The following is an 18,653-nucleotide window of genomic DNA, read 5'->3' as shown; positions in this document are numbered from 1 at the left end:
CGGAGGCGGTGCCACTGCGACATACATTAGCCAAACTCATAGCAAAAGAATTAATGGAGATGTTTTCCCGAGTGGGGATACCCAAAGAGGTTCTGAATGACCAGGGGACTCCTTTTATGTCCAAGGTCATGCGGGAGCTCTGTAAGTTGCTTAATATCAAACAGATACGGACATCCGTCTATCACCCGCAAACTGACGGCCCAGTAGAAAGGTATAATCAAACGTTAAAAACTATGTTAAAACGAGTAGTAGCTAAGGATGGAAAGGACTGGGACCTCCTTCTGTCCTATCTTATGTTCGCAGTGCGAGAAGTTCCCCAGGTCTCTACTGGGTTCTCGCCCTTCGAACTACCATGTGGCAGACATTCACGTGGTCTGTTGGATATAGCCGAAGAGGCGTGGGAGCAACAACCCACTCCATATAAAAGTGTTGTTGAATACATCACCCAGATGCAGGAACGTATGGAAACCATGTTGCCGCTGGTAAAGGAACATATGGAGGCTGCTCAGCGAGCTCAAAGTCGGGTCTATAATCGGCAGGCTCAGATACAGATCTTTAACCCGGGAGATCGGGTTTTGGTTCTGGTACCGACAGTGGACAGTAAGTTACTGGCTAGGTGGCAGGGACCCTACGAGGTGCTCGAAAAAGTTGGAGAAGTAAACTACAAGGTACACCAGTCAGGGTGGCGGAAGCCGGAGCAGGTGTTCCATGTGAATTTACTCAAACCGTGGAAGGCTAGGGAGACCGATACTGACGATAGCCTGTGGCCGAGTTTTCTAGGGGAGAGGTTCCGGCCCCTAAGTCTGATGTAAGGGAAGCGGTTGCCACAGTGAAGATTGCTGACAGCCTCTCCTCTAAACATACTCAGGAGGCCAGGGAGTTCGTCAGCAGGAACACGGATGTGTTCTCGGACCTCCCTGGACATACTTCCATAATCCAGCATGACATTCTCACATCAGGCCAAAATCCGGTTGAAACCATACCGGGTACCCGAGGCTCGGCGACAGGCCATCTCTGAGGAAGTACAACTAATACTGCAACTTGACGTCATTGAGAATTCTAGAAGTTAGTGGGCCAGCCCTATAGTACTGATACCCAAACCGGACGGGACGTTGCGGTTTTGTAACGATTTTCGAAAGTTAAACGAGGTATCTAAGTTTGAATCTTATCCCATGCCCCGGGTAGACGAGCTAAGAGGTTAGGACAAGCCCAGTATTTTTCTGTTTTGGACCTCACGAAAGGGTACTGGCAGGTGCCCTTAACGGATGCTGCCAAAGAGAAAATGGCCTCTGCCAAAGAGAAAATGGCCTTCATCACACCGGAGGGGCTGTACCAGTATAATGTGTTACACTTTGGTCTGCATGGCACCCCCGCCACTTTCCAAATGCTAATGGACATTGTGCTGCTGAAATGATATAACAGGTCCGGCACTCCAAAGTTGCTGTATAGTTATTCTTTTATTGTAACTCTGTTAAGCGTTTGCCGAAACACGTCACAGAGTGACAATAAAAGAATAACTATACAGCAACTCTGGAGTGCCGGACCTGTTATATCATTTCTATTGTTTGGGATACCAACCCTAGGACCGTTAACCCCGCACTATCACACAGTGCCGACAGATCTACGTAACATAATACCACAATACCGACTGGGAAAGTCACCTGCCCAAAGTATAGGCTTTAGTAGACTCCCTTTGAAAAGCTGGACTAACCGCTAACCCCCAAAAAATTTGCGATAGGGTTAGAGGAGACAAAATACCTGGGGTATGTCATTGGGCGCAGAGTGATCAAACCCCAAGTAAACAAAATAGAGGCGATAAGAAATTGTCCCCGACCTGTCACCACTAAACAAATAAAGTCGTTCCTAGGAATGATAGGCTATTACATGAGATTTGTTCCCCACTTTGCTACTATAGCTTCACCCTTGACAGAGCTCTTGAAGGGACGAAAATCAGTGATGGTTGAAGTCGGCCCTGTGCGGGTCACTGGTTTTGGTGATGGCCGACTTTAATAGGGAGTTTGTGGTACAGACAGACGCCTCCGAACTAGGCCTTGGTGCTGTACTCTCTCAGGAAGTCAACGGGGAGGAGCATCCCATTGTCTTTTTTAGCCGCAAGCTCACCCCAGCCGAGACCAGGTAGAGAGAAACCAGTGGAGAGAGAGTGCCTGGCTATCAAGTGGGCACTCGAGTCTCTTCGCTACTATTTGTTGGGGATAAAGTTCCGCCTGGTGACTGACCACTCCCCTCTCAAGTGGGTAAGCCAGGCCAAAGAGAGTCACCGAGTGTTTCCTGTCCTTACAGAACTTTAAGTTCTCCTCGGAACACAGGGCAGGCCGGTTGCAGGAAAACGCAGATGCCCTGTCCTGGGTATACTGTATGGCAGGTGTTTACCCCCTCAGAGTTGAACAAAGGCGGGTGGGGGAGGGGGGGTATGTAAGAAAGTACCTGGAATCATTGTGGATGGAAGGTATGTGTCACCGAGGTTCCTGGCTTCGGTGAAGTAAGAGCAGGTATTTTATGTGTCAGCAGCAGCTATTGCTAATTGACACCTTGAGATTTAGCATGGTTGTCATAGCTGATCCGGGACGGCTCTTACTGGGAGTAGTCAAAGTGCTGGGAGGGTGACTCCTCTCCACGTTCCAGGCCGGGTTTTGCCAGGCATAAAAACCAGCCAGCACTGCCAGGTGTGGTGGATTTACCTCCTTCTGACAGTGGAGCTCAGGAGTCTGTGTGCTGTGAACTGAGGGCTGTGCTGGGATTTGAGGTTTGAGCCGGGCTGCAGGACTCAGGCCCCTCTAAAGGCGAACAGGCCGCCTATGGACTTGATGAGCCTGAACGGCTAACAGGGTGTGAATTAACACCAAGGAGAAAAGGTGAATTTTATTGTTTATGGACTTTCCTTGTGTGTGAACAAACACCAAGCCACCTGCGTTTTGTGATACACCTTATCTGCATTTTGTTATACACCAATGTGTGAATAAACAACGCTGTTTGATTCAAGAACTGTGTACTTTGCCTCTATACTGCATCCGCTAGTCCTAACTACCAGAGCGAATCCCCACAATATATTTATATACGAGAAGATGTACAGGGTGGGCCATTTATATGGATACACCCTAATAAAATGGGAATGGTTGGTGATATTAACTTCCTGTTTGTGGCACATTAGTATATGTGAGGGGGGGAACTTTTCAAGATGGGTGGTGACCATGGCGGCCATTTTGAAGTCGGACATTTTGAATCCAACTTTTGTTTTTTCAATAGAAGGAGGGTCATGTGACACATCAAACTTATTGGGAATTTCACAAGAAAAACAATGGTGTGCTTGGTTTTAACGTAACTTTATTCTTTCATGAGTTATTTACAAGTTTCTGACCACTTATAAAATGTGTTCAATGTGCTGCCCATTGTGTGGGATTGTCAATGCAACCCTCTTCTCCCACTCTTCACACACTGATAGCAACACCGCAGGAGAAATGCTAGCACAGGCTTCCAGTATCCGTAGTTTCAGGTGCTGCACATCTCGTATCTTCACAGCATAGACAATTGCCTTCAGATGAATCAATGGAAACCTCAAGGCCACTGGATATGCAAAATTGCTACATGATGATGTGTTTCCCTCTTTATGCACTGAAGCTGGCACATTCCCTGATTTTTTCCAGCAAGATGGTGCACCACCACATTATAGGTGTCAGGTCCGAGCATTCCTAGATGAACAGTTTCCTGGAAAGTGGATTGGTCGTCGTGGGCCAGTTGAATAGCCCCCAAGGTCTCCCGATCTGACCCCCTTAGACTTTTAGCTTTGGGGTCATCTGTCACTGTTAAGGCAGCGGGGTACTGTGATGTCACTGTTAAGGCAGCAGGGTACTGTGAGGTCACTGTTAAGGCAGCGGTGTACTGTGAGGTCACTGTTAAGGGGATGGGCCCCTGAGGAGATCACTGTCAAGGTAGGGGGGTGCTGTAAAACTCACTGTTAAAGGGGCGGGGTGCTGCGAAGGTCAAAGTTAAGGGGATGGGCTGCTGTGGAGGTCCCATTTTAAAGTGGCGGGGCACTGTGGGAGGGGTTAGTGTTAAGGGGTAGGGGACTGTGGAGTTCACTGTTATAGGAGCGGGGTGCTGTAGAGGTCACTGTTATGGGGGATACTGTCGATATCTTTTAACGACACACACAAACAATAAATGAAATAGATTAAATATACCCGTGCAAAGCCGGATCCTTCTGCTAGTATATATATATATACAAGAAGATGTATAACTTATACCAGACGTCAGAAAGGATATTGTCATTCTTTGAAGAAACTGTGGAATATCATAGATAAGGGAGACATGCAAGAGTAGGGGTCTGGCAGTGCTGAATCCAAATATGAAATTGCTATGCCAACACGATGGGCAATTTATCTTGGGAGTCAAATACTGCCCTTTGACAGGGGTTAGGCTAACTGTACACATTAGACGGCTATTTTTTCCAAACCCCCCCCCCCCCCCATACACCTGCACACACAGTGGTGGCTTATATCCCTTGACAACAAAAGCATCAGGCATGTTGAAGTCCAACCTCCCCATCCTTCGTTCCCCTTGACATCAGCCGTCCCACATCTTGGTGAATTTATGAAAGGGCCAATGTTCATGTTCTTCATTCTATAGGTTTACCAAGCTCAGCAGAACGCTATGGTAGAGCCACCATAGTGTTTTTTTTAAGATTATATGAAGTTGAGTTCTCAAATTAATTGATCATTTCAGCCAAAAGAATTTATCACTTACCGACTGGTTAGGAAATAAATTTTAGATTGTTGAGGATATGACTATTAGGGCCCCCATCAGTTGTAAGAATGAGGGATCCTGATCCCCTGAGCCACACAACTGGAGCTAAGAGATGTTAGAGATAAGTGCAGAGGTGTTCGAGCATGCAACCTTCTGCTCCAAGACTATGACACTAACGGAAGTTGCTCAAAGGTGGGACTTAGGTTGGATCTTCATTGAAGATGAACCACTCCTGAGGAGTTTGGCTGCAGTTTATCTCACTCCCACCATAGAAACAACATCAATGTCATAACAGATAGGATCTTGAGGGAGGATACAGCTTACAGTGCTGTAAATCAAACCTTTCAACAATATCACTGATTGGTGAGGGTACCACATATCTTCTGCTATATGCTTTAATCTGGAATACCCCTTTCAGTTATCACAATGGAGCTGTTGCTTAGCAACTGCTAACAATGTTACATTTAAATTTCACCAATAGGCTCAATGACTCAGAAACATCATAAATGATCCCAATGTTCAACAAACAGATTGTGATAGTTGATGAATGAGGTATATGATTAGTCCGAAATGTCCATGCAAATTGTCCTTCATTGTTGATATTTCTTGGGATCCCAGGCCAAAAACCAGCCAGTGAACGTAGGTGGCTCATGTCCTTGCTTGACAATGGTGATCGGGATGTTTTTGTCTCTTCCTGATGGATCACTCTCAAGATATCGTTTAGCTATAACCAAAATATAATAGGTTTATTAGAAATGTGGATCAAAGTGATGAAATGATTAAGCAACAAATAGGCCAGGAGTTGTAGGCGGCCATTGAAAGGGTTTTCTGCTATGGACAATCCCTATTTGTCAGAAGGTCCACTTGACACTGAATCACAAAGCGGGACCTCTATTAATCAGTGATAATCTGTGGGAAAACCTGGTATGAAGTGTTCAGTTTCTCTGCAGGACCACCTCTGGACAAATGAAGCATTACAAAATTTTCATTCATATGAATAGGTTGTCTGTGAAATGCAGGATAAGAAAGGTCCTCCAGAGCAAGATAGTCTTTGTCACCCCTCTCAACTGTAGCCATGAGATGAAGATCCCAAACAGAAGTTCTCATCTATTAACCCAGAATTTTCTACTAAGGTGTATGAAACTGGTTTTACAAACCGGAAAACCTTTTTAACTGAGATTTCAGCACCATTCTCGAGGTTGGACTAATCTGTCCTACATAAATCAAATTCTGTACGCTTATTGGAAATATATTGACAATGAGCAATAGGCCTCCATGGTCCTCAAAATCACAGTAAGGGCCATATATAACAGGTGGGTTGCCCTATCTATGTACTGGCAACCCAGTGGTCTCTAATGCCTAGTTGTCCCAGCATGCATGTTGGATAAAAGTTGCTTTAGGTAGGAGGTACAGCACTGTTGGACTCTTAAAGGGGCTGTCCCATCAGGAGAAGCCATATCTATATACCCTAGTAGGTTATAGAGAGAGTTCTCACCTCGAGACCCTAGAGGGGCATAGTCTTGATGACTCAATTATGTATTCAGTCGTTGCCCAGTAAGATAATTAGAGAATATTATGTGTAACCTCCAGCTTCTACTAGTGATAATAGGACATCAGTTCATTGTGAGGGGAGCTACTGAACTAGTTGTCTGTCTTGATAGGACAACCTCTTTTCCTCTGTAGGCACGCAAGTTTTGACAGGATCCTCCAACAAACATATGTTAATGGGGCAACATGAGCTAGGAACTGGACTGATTAGATCTTTACCCAACATCAACAGACTCTAGAGTGTATGGCAGCCGCTTATCTCAAGCTGAATAGTCAAGCCAGAGATGATAGCTACTGCCCAAAGAAATGGAGAAGAATAATGGACTGACCTGCCACCTGAGATTCCTTCTTCTCTACATCATTGGAATCAATTCCAATCCACAAAAATATCTATAAGAAATAATAAAACATTATGTTTATAAAATAACCGGGTTGGGGCTCAAAGATATGTCAAAAGATAGCATTGGTCAAGAGCCAAGACTGAGGTGGTCCATGAGCTTGAACCATGTTTGAACTCTCTCACCAGAAAATCCTTCAAGTTCTAAATAATCAAGCCCATGTACAGCAGAGCCAATAAAATCCAGCAGAGAACAAACTAATCTGAACTGGCAAAGATGCTGATTGCTTACTTTTTTGGATTGGGGGGGGGGGGGGGGGGTTAACAAATAACTTTGATTGTGGGCCCTATTGCAGATTTTGCAATGGGGTCTAGAAGCTTCAAATGATGGCTTTGCTTGGACCTCTGTGGTCTATAAAGGGTCTATCTCTGTACTGTGACATCACTGTGCTTATTATCCCTGTACTATGACATCACTGTGTGTATTATCCCTGTACTGTGACATCACTGTGCTTATTATCCCTGTACTGTGACATCACTGTGTGTATTATCTCTGTACTGTGACATCACTGTGTGTATTATCTCTGTACTGTGACATCACTGTGTGTATTATCTCTGTACTGTGACATCACTGTGCTTATTATCCCTGTACTGTGACATCACTGTGTGTATTATCCCTGTACTGTGACATCACTGTGTGTATTATCTCTGTACTGTGACATCACTGTGCTTATTATCCCTGTACTGTGACATCACTGTGTGTATTATCTCTGTACTGTGACATCACTGTGCTTATTATCTCTGTACTGTGACATCACTGTGTGTATTATCTCTGTACTGTGACATCACTGTGTGTATTATCCCTGTACTGTGACATCACTGTGTTTATTATCCCTGTACTGTGACATCACTGTGTTTATTATCCCTGTACTGTGACATCACTGTGTTTATTATCCCTGTACTGTGACATCACTGTGTTTATTATCTGTTTGTACTAGGAGGACCAAAAAACTGTAGCCCTTTCTGAACTTGCTGCTCAAGGTGGTCATGGTCTAGAAGGGCACTATTTAACGTTTGGCTGTAGGGCCCCAGGGTTACTTATAACATCTGTTTGTTGACTTGATACATTATATCATTATGGCTTCCTGCAGCCACCGCTATTGAACTTAATAGGTACTGTATTTTTTATAAGGAATGAGCTCCCCCTAGAGGTGGCTGCGGGTATCCATGTGTGACAACAGGAGTAGGCGTTCAGTGTTGGGTCCCCTAGCAGCTTGGTAAGAAGACATTTCCCGCTTTAATTCGGCATTTAATAATCCAGGGACTCTGCAGATCTGGGACTTGCTTACAGCACTAAATATTATATTATAAGACTTGTCTGATTAAATGATGATTGTGCCATACTTCTTATTAACAGACCTTGACTTCCTTGAAGATCTCTTTCTATACAAGTAATTTGTATGGGTGTCTAATAATCTAGAATATCTGATAATCTGGCACCCATCAGGTCCTGTTAATGCTGGACCAATAGAGTTTTACATAGTCATTACCTGCTCCCAGGTATCCAGCATCATGACGTCATCCTCGGCAAGATCTTCCTGTGTAAACTCCCCGGGCACTTCTTCAACCTGCCAGTCACAACAGACGAGTATATTAATCACCAGGCTATTCTAGACAGATACATACATGGAGAGCAATTCCATTCCTGAAATACTCTGTGCAACGAGTGATGTATGGCATATTAATGATCCTATGACCTAAAACTATGTGGCCGGCTATTAGTGGTAGATTTAAAGGGACAGCTCTGAACCCATAAATAACACTGAATAACCTTGCATCAACTATTAGTCTGGTGAACTTGGTTTCAGTTACTTGCTATTTTCCAGATCTCTGCTTGCTGCCAGTGAATGGAAACAGAAGATGGAAACCCTTCCAGACTTGGTCATTTGCACAGGTTTTCTAAAACGGTATCTAGACAATCCGCTGTGAACTAAACAATGTGGACTCCTGGTTGTTATTATCTATCAAATGTATCCATATTGATGTATTACGTAGCTGGTGTGGGTCCTGGCCATGACCAAGCAGCTCTCTGCTATAAGAGACAGAGGGCTCGAGTTTAGGGCCCCTGTGATGTTCATATGCTGTATTAGTAGAGGGGCTGGATAGGTGATAAATGTACTATTGGTAGTAGCATGAGCACTAGGACACCCACCGGTCCCCAAATCTCCCGTGTAAATAGCACAATAGTGTGCATTCATGACCATTGCTCCATCCATTTCTATAGGACTGGTGGAGATGACCAACCTGCTTCTGACCATGAAGTTTGACAGCACCTCCATCATGTGCTCTCACTTTGCCTTGAGGATCTGAAATAATTGGATCATGTGACCAAAGAGGTTCTAACAGCAGGTCACCTGTCAGCAATACCATAATCGGCCACTAGTGGCACCATAGCTACTTAGTATGGTCCCCCCTGCGCCACCAATTTCCCAGTACAAATGCTTGACACATGCCCGGGCAATTCAAAGTACAAGCCCCAGAACTGGTGAATTTACTATTTTTTTTTCGCTAAGCAGATTAAATTTTGATTAAAAAAAATTGTCAATAATACAAAAGTTGCCCTCAGCCGTACCCACTTCATCCGACTTATGTGTCAAAAATATGGTGCTCATCCTCTAAAGCAGGGAGGAGCAACCTCCGGCACTCCGGGTGTTGTGAAACTACATCTCCCAGCATGCACACTTGTTTGGCTGTTCTCTGAACTCCAGCATGCTGGGAGTTGTAGTTTTACAACAGCTGGTGCGGAAGGTTGCTGATCCTTGCTCTAAAGCTAATTTCTCAATGCAGTTACATCAGACAGCTGCCATAAATACACTGATAAATTCTCCAGCTTCACTTCACATATTACAAAGCTGTCTGCCTGCCGCCACCACTAGGGGGAGCTCAGTGCAGAGTGTAAACGGTGCAATGGAAGCTAAAATAAGGTCTTTGCACTAAGCTCCCCCTAATGGTGGCTGTGTGAAAAAGGTGACCCAGTCAGAACCCCAGGTCTCAGGCACTTATCACCTATCCTGCTCCAGGGACCATCCTCTTTATGGATCGTCGTACTGGGACATATCTAGAAAAGGAGCCTTACCAAGAACCTTCCGGTTCTATTAGAGCATCCAAACAGTTTAGGTGGGTGATCGTCCAGTTGAGATTCCAGTAGAGGAGACGTCTGATATTCCTTTTTACCTCCCAGGGTTGTCCAGAATATATCTGGTAAAAGGAAGACATTTATAGGATTATAATGTGTGCGGCCATAGGTCGATGAAATTCACAGATCAGAACACGCGGGTCTTGTGTCCACCTCTGATTTGCCAAGGGCTACGTTGGCCTCACGTATGAAAGTGAGTACAGACAAATACTGGAGGTATCAGAATTCACCCTAATATTTTATGGCAGTGTTGAGGTTGATTGCAGCTGCCACTAGGGGGATCTTGCTGCCTGTATGGGAGCTGTATACATAGGTGTGCTTGGAGCTCCCTCTAGTGGTGGCTACAGACTGTCAGGATTTTGTCCGATTGTAGGCAGGGGATTCAGATCTTTGCATCAGCAAACAGACCTCCATAAAAATATACTGTGAAATTAAACAGCTCAAAGATTTAGCCTGGTTTACAGGGAGCATAATGGTGCCAGCTCTATGGTCATACTGTTTATGAGAGTAGTGTTTACTAGGGGGTTCTTCTGGCACTGTTTATATGGGGCACTCTGCAGTAATTGTTCATAGCGAGTGGTTTCCTGTTACTATATCCGTGAAAATGAGGTCCTCCACAGCAAAACAATATAAACCTGTAGGAAACTTTAGCCAATCCCTGATTGCTCTACTTACATCTGTGGCATGCATGGTATGGGGCATCTATGACAGACGATGTATGGCACACCTGTGGAAGGCAATATATGGTAGTGCCTGTGGCAGGAAATTTATGGGGGCCCTATGGCAAGCAATATGTGGGCACCTGTGGAATGCAATGCATCTGGGCATGTATGGCAGGGCAGACAATATATTGGAGCTGCTAATTGTGGCATGCATTGCATGGGGATGGCAAGTAGTACATGGGCAATATATGGGAGCAGCTATAGCAGGAAATTTATGGGGACATCTGTGGCAGGCAACGTTTAGTGAAGTCTATGGCAGGCAATATATGGATTCTGAAGGTTGTGGTAACTGAGGATAGTCTTGGCTCGGATATCAATGACCAGTCTTCCCAACTTTATCATCAGTGAAAGCTCATAAAGAGCACTGACTTAGCTAGAGCGTGCTGTCCCTCTGGTTGGCGGGTCACCTACCTAGCACTTCATGTGTCTCATACTGTGATTATATGGGTCAAGTGACGGTTTTGGGGGCATCCTGCACAACTATAATGCCCATGTAACAAACATTTACTGATCGATCTCATACCCGGCTCTTTGCCCTCTTCTATTTTTGTTCCTTTCCACTTCATAGTTGTCACCAGGTATTCTGTGCCTTTGATTTCCTCCTCATTTGCGCCCTTCCCAATCCACATCAGGGCGGAGTTATTTTGGAGTTTCAGTACAAAAGCGTCATTGGCATTGAGCGAGTTGGCATCAGCGTCAACCTGTGCACCAAAATGGAATCACTTATGAAGGAGACACATCTAAGAGGTCATTGAAATCATTTTTACTAAATCTAAGATCCAAAGTTGACTTTTACTTTATTCAGTTGTTATAAACTCTATTCAGCCATTTTTTATAGCCCCTCTAAGTCATGGTACCCCCATAACAGTGCCATACTGCCATCTCCATACTGACCCTGAGCTGCCTGCCCTGTCCTCAAACTGAACATCATATTGCATGTATTCCTCCTGCCCTGACTTCGGCCTGTTACTAACTACAAGTTTTGCCTGGCGCCCTTGGCGCTTTGTACTGGTTTCTGTTGACCCATGTGGATCGGCTGTCAACCAAACAAAGACAACTCCAGGAGGTAGTGGCCTGGTAGTTCCCCTGAAGCGACGTCCAGATCCCTGTACAGAGGTTAAAGGGTGTAAACCAAGTGTTGATAACATGTAACTTCCAGTGTAGGAGGACTCTGGGAATATGGGGTGTCAACCCTGGTTGGAGTTCTACAGACTGACAAATTGGTTGCCTTTGAGCTCTCCTGGAAATGGCTGAATAGAGTTTCTGAAAGATGGAGATGACTCGGGGACATATCTTTTTGTTGAGATGCAATAATACACTTGTGTAATGTGCTTGTACCTCATTTATCCTTGTAATCGATCCCACGGTTTTTCTCACTTGGAACAAACGTATGGGGCGAGGAGGAGCCTGGCCACTCTTCCTCGATGTGCCATCTTTGAATACGATTAGTGGCTTGTCTTTGAATATGGCCAGAAGATGGGGAGGCTCCTTCCCCTGTGAGGCTCGAGTCTAGAAAATCAAAAAAGACACAAGCCATGTATATACTGTATGTAAACTGCTATACATGGCAGGGCTCCCTATCACACATACATCAGGGTCTGTTTCACAGGAAGTCATTTGTCCTATGAATAGGCTATTATGAAGGCGGCCATCTTGTCTGAGCTGCTGTTGAGATTTGCTTTACAGCACATGGACTAGAAACCTGTGGACAGGAGATGACATGTTGTCTTTTATGAGAGAATGATATGGACATGTTTTGTGACCTGTTCAAAGGTCATTGTGCAGGGAGGTAGAGGGGATCTCTGACATCACCTATTAATTTCTATGGCAGAGTGTAGTGGGCATGCTCTGTGACCAGTGCAAAGGTCAGTGTGAAGGGAGGGGGAAGGGATCTCTGACATCACCTATTAACTTGTTCATTTCTATGGTAGAGTGTAGTGGGCATGCTCTGTGACCAGTGCAAAGGTCAGTGTGAAGGGAGGGGGAAGGGATCTCTGACATCACCTATTAACTTGTTCATTTCTATGGTAGAGTGTAGTGGGCATGCTCTGTGACCTTTGCAAAGGTCAGTGTGCAGGGAGGGGAAAGGGATCTCTGACATCACCTATTAACTTGTTCATTTCTATGGTAGAGTGTAGTGGGCATGCTCTGTAACCTGTGATGGGTCATTTTAACACATTGGTGGAGACAATGTGAAGGTTTCCATACAACGATATCCAGAACCCCGAAATAAGTATAGACACATGCACCAGGGAAGTGTGCAGGGGCTTAGCTAATGGCTCATGGGCCCTGTTGCCCCCCCTTCACTCAGAGCTTTGTGGCCAGGGGCAGGGGAGCACATAGACTTTCTGCTCCCTGCGGCAAAAATTTAAACAGCCCCCCCCCCCCCCATTATCTAACCCCTTCCCTCCAGCCAGAGGTGTAACTTGAACATTCTGGGCCCCAGTGCAAAATCTATAACACAGTCTTCCCAGCGTGCACAATACCGGTGTCTTCTTATGCTGCACAAGGGTCTTTGGGCCCCCTCGGGCTCCTGGGCCCGGTAGCGACTGCTACCTCTGTAACCCCTATAGTTACGCCCCTAGAAGTGTATGAACCATTCTCAGGAGCTTAGTGTGATCCATGTCAAGCAGGTGAACATTTTTTAAATTAAAAAAAAATGTAAAAATCATCTTAAAATCTAAAGAAAAACATTTGTCATTTATCATGCATAAAAGCCCAAGCCAATAAAATATATCAGTATTTGTCCTGCATGGTGAACGCCATAAAAAATTCACTATGCCAGAATTGCTGGGTCACCTCCCCAAAAAATGAAATAAAAAGTTATATGTACCCAAAAATGGTGATAAGATAAACTGCTGCTCACCCCGCTAAAAACATGTCCACACACAGCTCTATTGGGTTGCAGTAATTGCAATGACATGCAGAGAATACTTGTGTTCACCCCACAGTGAGCACTAGAAAAACTAAAACCCAAAAAACAATCCAAAAAAATGTATGGAATTCCAGACCAGACCCATGATCAGCCCCTCTAAGCAAATACAGACCCCTTAAATAAACATAGACCCCAGTCACATACCTATAGTGTCTCACCCCCAGCCTCTGTGCGAAGCTTTGAAGCTTCTTGCTTTGGCTTGAGGACCCGCACAGATCTGGTCATGTGATCTTATCTGGCAGGTCCTTCAGTAACTAGACCTTCAGAGGAGAATGAGGAGCATTACTAGGCTACTTCTCTTTCTTTGGTTATACCAAGCATGTCCCTTCTCTCCTCTCTCTCTGGCGGGAGGCAGGGAAAGGAGTTGTTGGGGAGGCTTTTTACTGTTTTGGGGTTCAGGGGATGCAAACACAGTTGAAAATGACACCAACATCACCATGGGACCATTTGCACTGTGTATAAAGAGGTTGTCTCCTGACAAACACTCATATCCTGAGTGACTGAGCATGAGAACATGGGCCCCGTGTTCTCCCGTTTCAGCAGTGGTCATGTATGCATATTGCCACTCCATTCAACTCTGTGGGACTGCCAGAGATAGCCAGGACCTTGGACAAGGCTATAGTACAAGAACGTCTGATGGAAACTGATTCTGAGGTTTCTCTGTCTGGAAACAGATGCTGGGCAGATGTACTACTTTTACATCAGTTGTGTCCAGCGCAATGTGTGTAACAGTTCTCACTGCTGACGTTTTCCGCGCCTTTCACCATCAGCTTTTTATAGGGTGTCATAGTAATGACTCAGCCCATTTACGTCCAGGTAAACAATGTTATCAATGGACAGCACCGGGCAAAAGCCTCCTAGTGACCGCCACCTTGTGCTTGCTGTATATGTTTATAGGACGGAGCGTTGTACTCTGTCACTGCTGATAAGAGCGGAGGAGAGGTAGAGCCCTTATGTACGGTATACATTCACATCCCAGGGGATGAGATATCTCTCAGGGACTCATTAGTCTATACTACTGTAAACAAGACCCCCCCCCCCCCCCCCCCGGCTACCATCAGTATCAGTGCAAGTAATCACATACGTGTGTTTGTCATGCATGGTTGTAGGTGTGTGTGTCAGTGCACTTACAGTATATAGGGTGTGTGTCAGTGTATGTACAGTATATAGGGTGTGTGTCAGTGTATGTACAGTATATAGGGTGTGCGTCAGTGTATGTACAGTATATAGGGTGTGTGTCAGTGCACTTACAGTATATAGGGTGTGTGTCAGTGCATGTACAGTATATAGGGTGTGTGTCAGTGCACTTACAGTATATAGGGTGTGTGTCAGTGCATGTACAGTATATAGGGTGTGCGTCAGTGTATGTACAGTATATAGGGTGTGTGTCAGTGCACTTACAGTATATAGGGTGTGTGTCAGTGCACTTACAGTATATAGGGTGTGTGTCAGTGTATGTACAGTATATAGGGTGTGTGTCAGTGCATGTACAGTATATAGGGTGTGTGTCAGTGTATGTACAGTATATAGGGTGTGTGTCAGTGTATGTACAGTATATAGGGTGTGTGTGTATAATATATAGGTTTGTGCATGTACAGTATAAGGTCTGTGTCAGTGCACTTACAGTATATAGGGTGTGCGTCAGTGTATGTACAGTATATAGGGTGTGTGTCAGTGCATGTACAGTATATAGGGTGTGTGTCAGTGCATATACAGTATATAGGGTGGGTGTCAGTGTACTTACAGTATATAGGGTGTGTGTCAGTCCATGTACAGTATATAGGGTGTGTGTCAGTGCATATACAGCATATGGGGTGGGTGTCAGTGTATGTACAGTATATGGGGTGTGTGTCAGTGCATGTACAGTATATAGGGTGTGTGTCAGTACATGTACAGTATATAGGGTGTGTGTCAGTGCATATACAGTATATAGGGTGTGTGTCAGTGTATGTACAGTATATGGGGTGTGTGTCAGTGCATGTACAGTATATAGGGTGTGTGTCAGTGCATGTACAGTATAGGGTGTGTGTCAGTGCATGTACAGTATATAGGGTGTGCGTCAGTGTATGTACAGTATATAGGGTGTGTGTCAGTGCACGTACAGTATATAGGGTGTGTGTCAGTACATGTACAGTATATAGGGTGTGTGTGTATAATATATAGGTTTGTGCATGTACAGTATAAGGTCTGTGTCAGTGCACTTACAGTATATAGGGTGTGCGTCAGTGTATGTACAGTATATAGGGTGTGTGTCAGTGTATGTACAGTATATAGGGTGTGTGTGTATAATATATAGGTTTGTGCATGTACAGTATAAGGTCTGTGTCAGTGCACTTACAGTATATAGGGTGTGCGTCAGTGTATGTACAGTATATAGGGTGTGTGTCAGTGTATGTACAGTATATAGGGTGTGTGTCAGTGTACTTACAGTATATAGGGTGTGTGTCAGTGCATATACAGCATATGGGGTGGGTGGGTGTCAGTGCATGTACAGTATATAGGGTGTGTGTCAGTGCATATACAGTATATAGGGTGTGTCAGTGTATGTACAGTATATAGGGTGTGTGTCAGTGTATGTACAGTATATAGGGTGTGTGTCAGTGCATGTACAGTATATAGGGTGTGTGTCAGTGCATGTACAGTATATAGGGTGTGTGTCAGTGTATGTACAGCATACAGTTATGTGTCAGTGTATGTACAGTATATGGGGTGTGTGTCAGTGCATGTACAGTATATAGGGTGTGTGTCAGTACATGTACAGTATATAGGGTGTGTGTCAGTGCATGTACAGCATACAGTTATGTGTCAGTGCACGTACAGTATATAGGGTGTGTGTGTGTCAGTGCATGTACAGTATATGGGGTGTGTGTGTGTCAGTGCATGTACAGTATATAGGGTGTGTGTCAGTGCATGTACAGTATATGGGGTGTGTGTCAGTGCATGTACAGTATATAGGGTGTGTGTCAGTGTATGTACAGTATATAGGGTGTGTGTCAGTGCATGTACAGTATATAGGGTGTGTGTCAGTGCATGTACAGTATCTGGGGGGTGTCAGTGCATGTACAGTATATGGGGTGTGTGTCAGTGCATGTACAGTATATAGGGTGTGTGTCAGTGTATGTACAGTATATAGGGTGTGTGTCAGTGTATGTACAGTATATAGGGTGTGTGTCAGTGCACGTACAGTATATAGGGTGTGTGTCAGTGCATGTACAGTATATAGGGTGTGTGTCAGTGCATGTACAGTATATAGGGTGTGTGTCAGTGCATGTACAGTATAGGGTGTGTGTCAGTGCATGTACAGTATATGGGGTGTGTGTCAGTGCATGTACAGTATATAGGGTGTGTGTCAGTGTATGTACAGTATATAGGGTGTGTGTCAGTGTATGTACAGTTTATAGGGTGTGTGTCAGTGCACGTACAGTATATAGGATGTGTGTCAGTGCATGTACAGCATACAGTTATGTGTCAGTGCATGTACAGTATATGGGGTGTGTGTCAGTGCATGTACAGTATATAGGGTGTGTGTCAGTGTATGTACAGTATATAGGGTGTGTGTCAGTGTATGTACAGTTTATAGGGTGTGTGTCAGTGTACTTACAGTATATAGGGTGTGTGTCAGTGTATGTACAGTATATAGGGTGTGTGTCAGTGTATGTACAGTATATAGGGTGTGTGTCAGTGTATGTACAGTATATAGGGTGTGCGTCAGTGTATGTACAGTATATAGGGTGTGTGTCAGTGTATGTACAGTATATAGGGTGTGTGTCAGTGTACTTACAGTATATAGGGTGTGTGTCAGTGTATGTACAGTATATAGGGTGTGTGTCAGTGTATGTACAGTATATAGGGTGTGTGTCAGTGCACGTACAGTATATAGGGTGTGTGTCAGTGTATGTACAGTATATAGGGTGTGTGTGTATAATATATAGGTTTGTGCATGTACAGTATAAGGTCTGTGTCAGTGCACTTACAGTATATAGGGTGTGCGTCAGTGTATGTACAGTATATAGGGTGTGTGTCAGTGTATGTACAGTATATAGGGTGTGTGTCAGTGTACTTACAGTATATAGGGTGTGTGTCAGTCCATGTACAGTATATAGGGTGTGTGTCAGTGTATGTACAGTATATAGGGTGTGTGTCAGTGCATGTACAGTATATAGGGTGTGTGTCAGTGCATGTACAGTATATAGGGTGTGTGTCAGTGTATGTACAGTATATAGGGTGTGTGTCAGTATATGTACAGTATATAGGGTGTGTGTCAGTACATGTACAGTATATAGGGTGTGTGTCAGTGCATGTACAGCATACAGTTATGTGTCAGTGCACGTACAGTATATGGGGTGTGTGTCAGTGCATGTACAGTATATAGGGTGTGTGTCAGTACATGTACAGTATATAGGGTGTGTGTCAGTGCATGTACAGTATATAGGGTGTGTGTGTGTCAGTGCATGTACAGTATATGGGGTGTGTGTGTGTCAGTGCATGTACAGTATATAGGGTGTGTGTCAGTGCATGTACAGTATATGGGGTGTGTGTCAGTGCATGTACAGTATATAGGGTGTGTGTCAGTGTATGTACAGTATATAGGGTGTGTGTCAGTGCACGTACAGTATATAGGGTGTGTGTCAGTGCATGTACAGTATATGGGGTGTGTGTCAGTGCATGTACAGTATATAGGGTGTGTGTCAGTGTATGTACAGTATATAGGGTGTGTGTCAGTGTATGTACAGTATATAGGGTGTGTGTCAGTGCACGTACAGTATATAGGGTGTGTGTCAGTGCATGTACAGTATATAGGGTGTGTGTCAGTGCATGTACAGTATATAGGGTGTGTGTCAGTGCATGTACAGTATAGGGTGTGTGTCAGTGCATGTACAGCATACAGTTATGTGTCAGTGCACGTACAGTATATAGGATGTGTGTCAGTGCATGTACAGCATACAGTTATGTGTCAGTGCATGTACAGTATATGGGGTGTGTGTCAGTGCATGTACAGTATATAGGGTGTGTGTCAGTGTATGTACAGTATATAGGGTGTGTGTCAGTGTATGTACAGTATATAGGGTGTGTGTCAGTGTACTTACAGTATATAGGGTGTGTGTCAGTGTATGTACAGTATATAGGGTGTGTGTCAGTGTATGTACAGTATAT

At 44.5% G+C, this 18,653-nt stretch overlaps 1 protein-coding gene across 1 annotated transcript in view; it reads right to left on the bottom strand.

Annotated features, from left to right (window-relative positions):
* Positions 1-5,251: 5,251 nt before the first annotated feature.
* LOC121001951 (adseverin-like) overlaps positions 5,252-18,653 on the bottom strand; it is a 51,794-nt gene continuing 38,392 nt past the window's right edge. The window contains exons 11-16 of the mRNA XM_040433224.1: positions 11,903-12,073; positions 11,088-11,265; positions 9,783-9,904; positions 8,197-8,274; positions 6,639-6,699; positions 5,252-5,485 (exon numbers count right to left, since the gene is read on the bottom strand). Of these exons, the coding sequence (XP_040289158.1) occupies positions 5,352-5,485; positions 6,639-6,699; positions 8,197-8,274; positions 9,783-9,904; positions 11,088-11,265; positions 11,903-12,073 (744 nt within the window). The 3' untranslated portion in view covers positions 5,252-5,351. The remainder of the gene's footprint in view (positions 5,486-6,638; positions 6,700-8,196; positions 8,275-9,782; positions 9,905-11,087; positions 11,266-11,902; positions 12,074-18,653) is intronic.

Source organism: Bufo bufo, chromosome 5, assembly GCF_905171765.1.
Source record: "Bufo bufo chromosome 5, aBufBuf1.1, whole genome shotgun sequence".
NCBI lineage: Eukaryota > Metazoa > Chordata > Amphibia > Anura > Bufonidae > Bufo > Bufo bufo.
The sequence above is the reverse complement of the archived record's forward strand: the minus strand, read 5'-3'. Positions and strand labels throughout refer to the sequence as shown.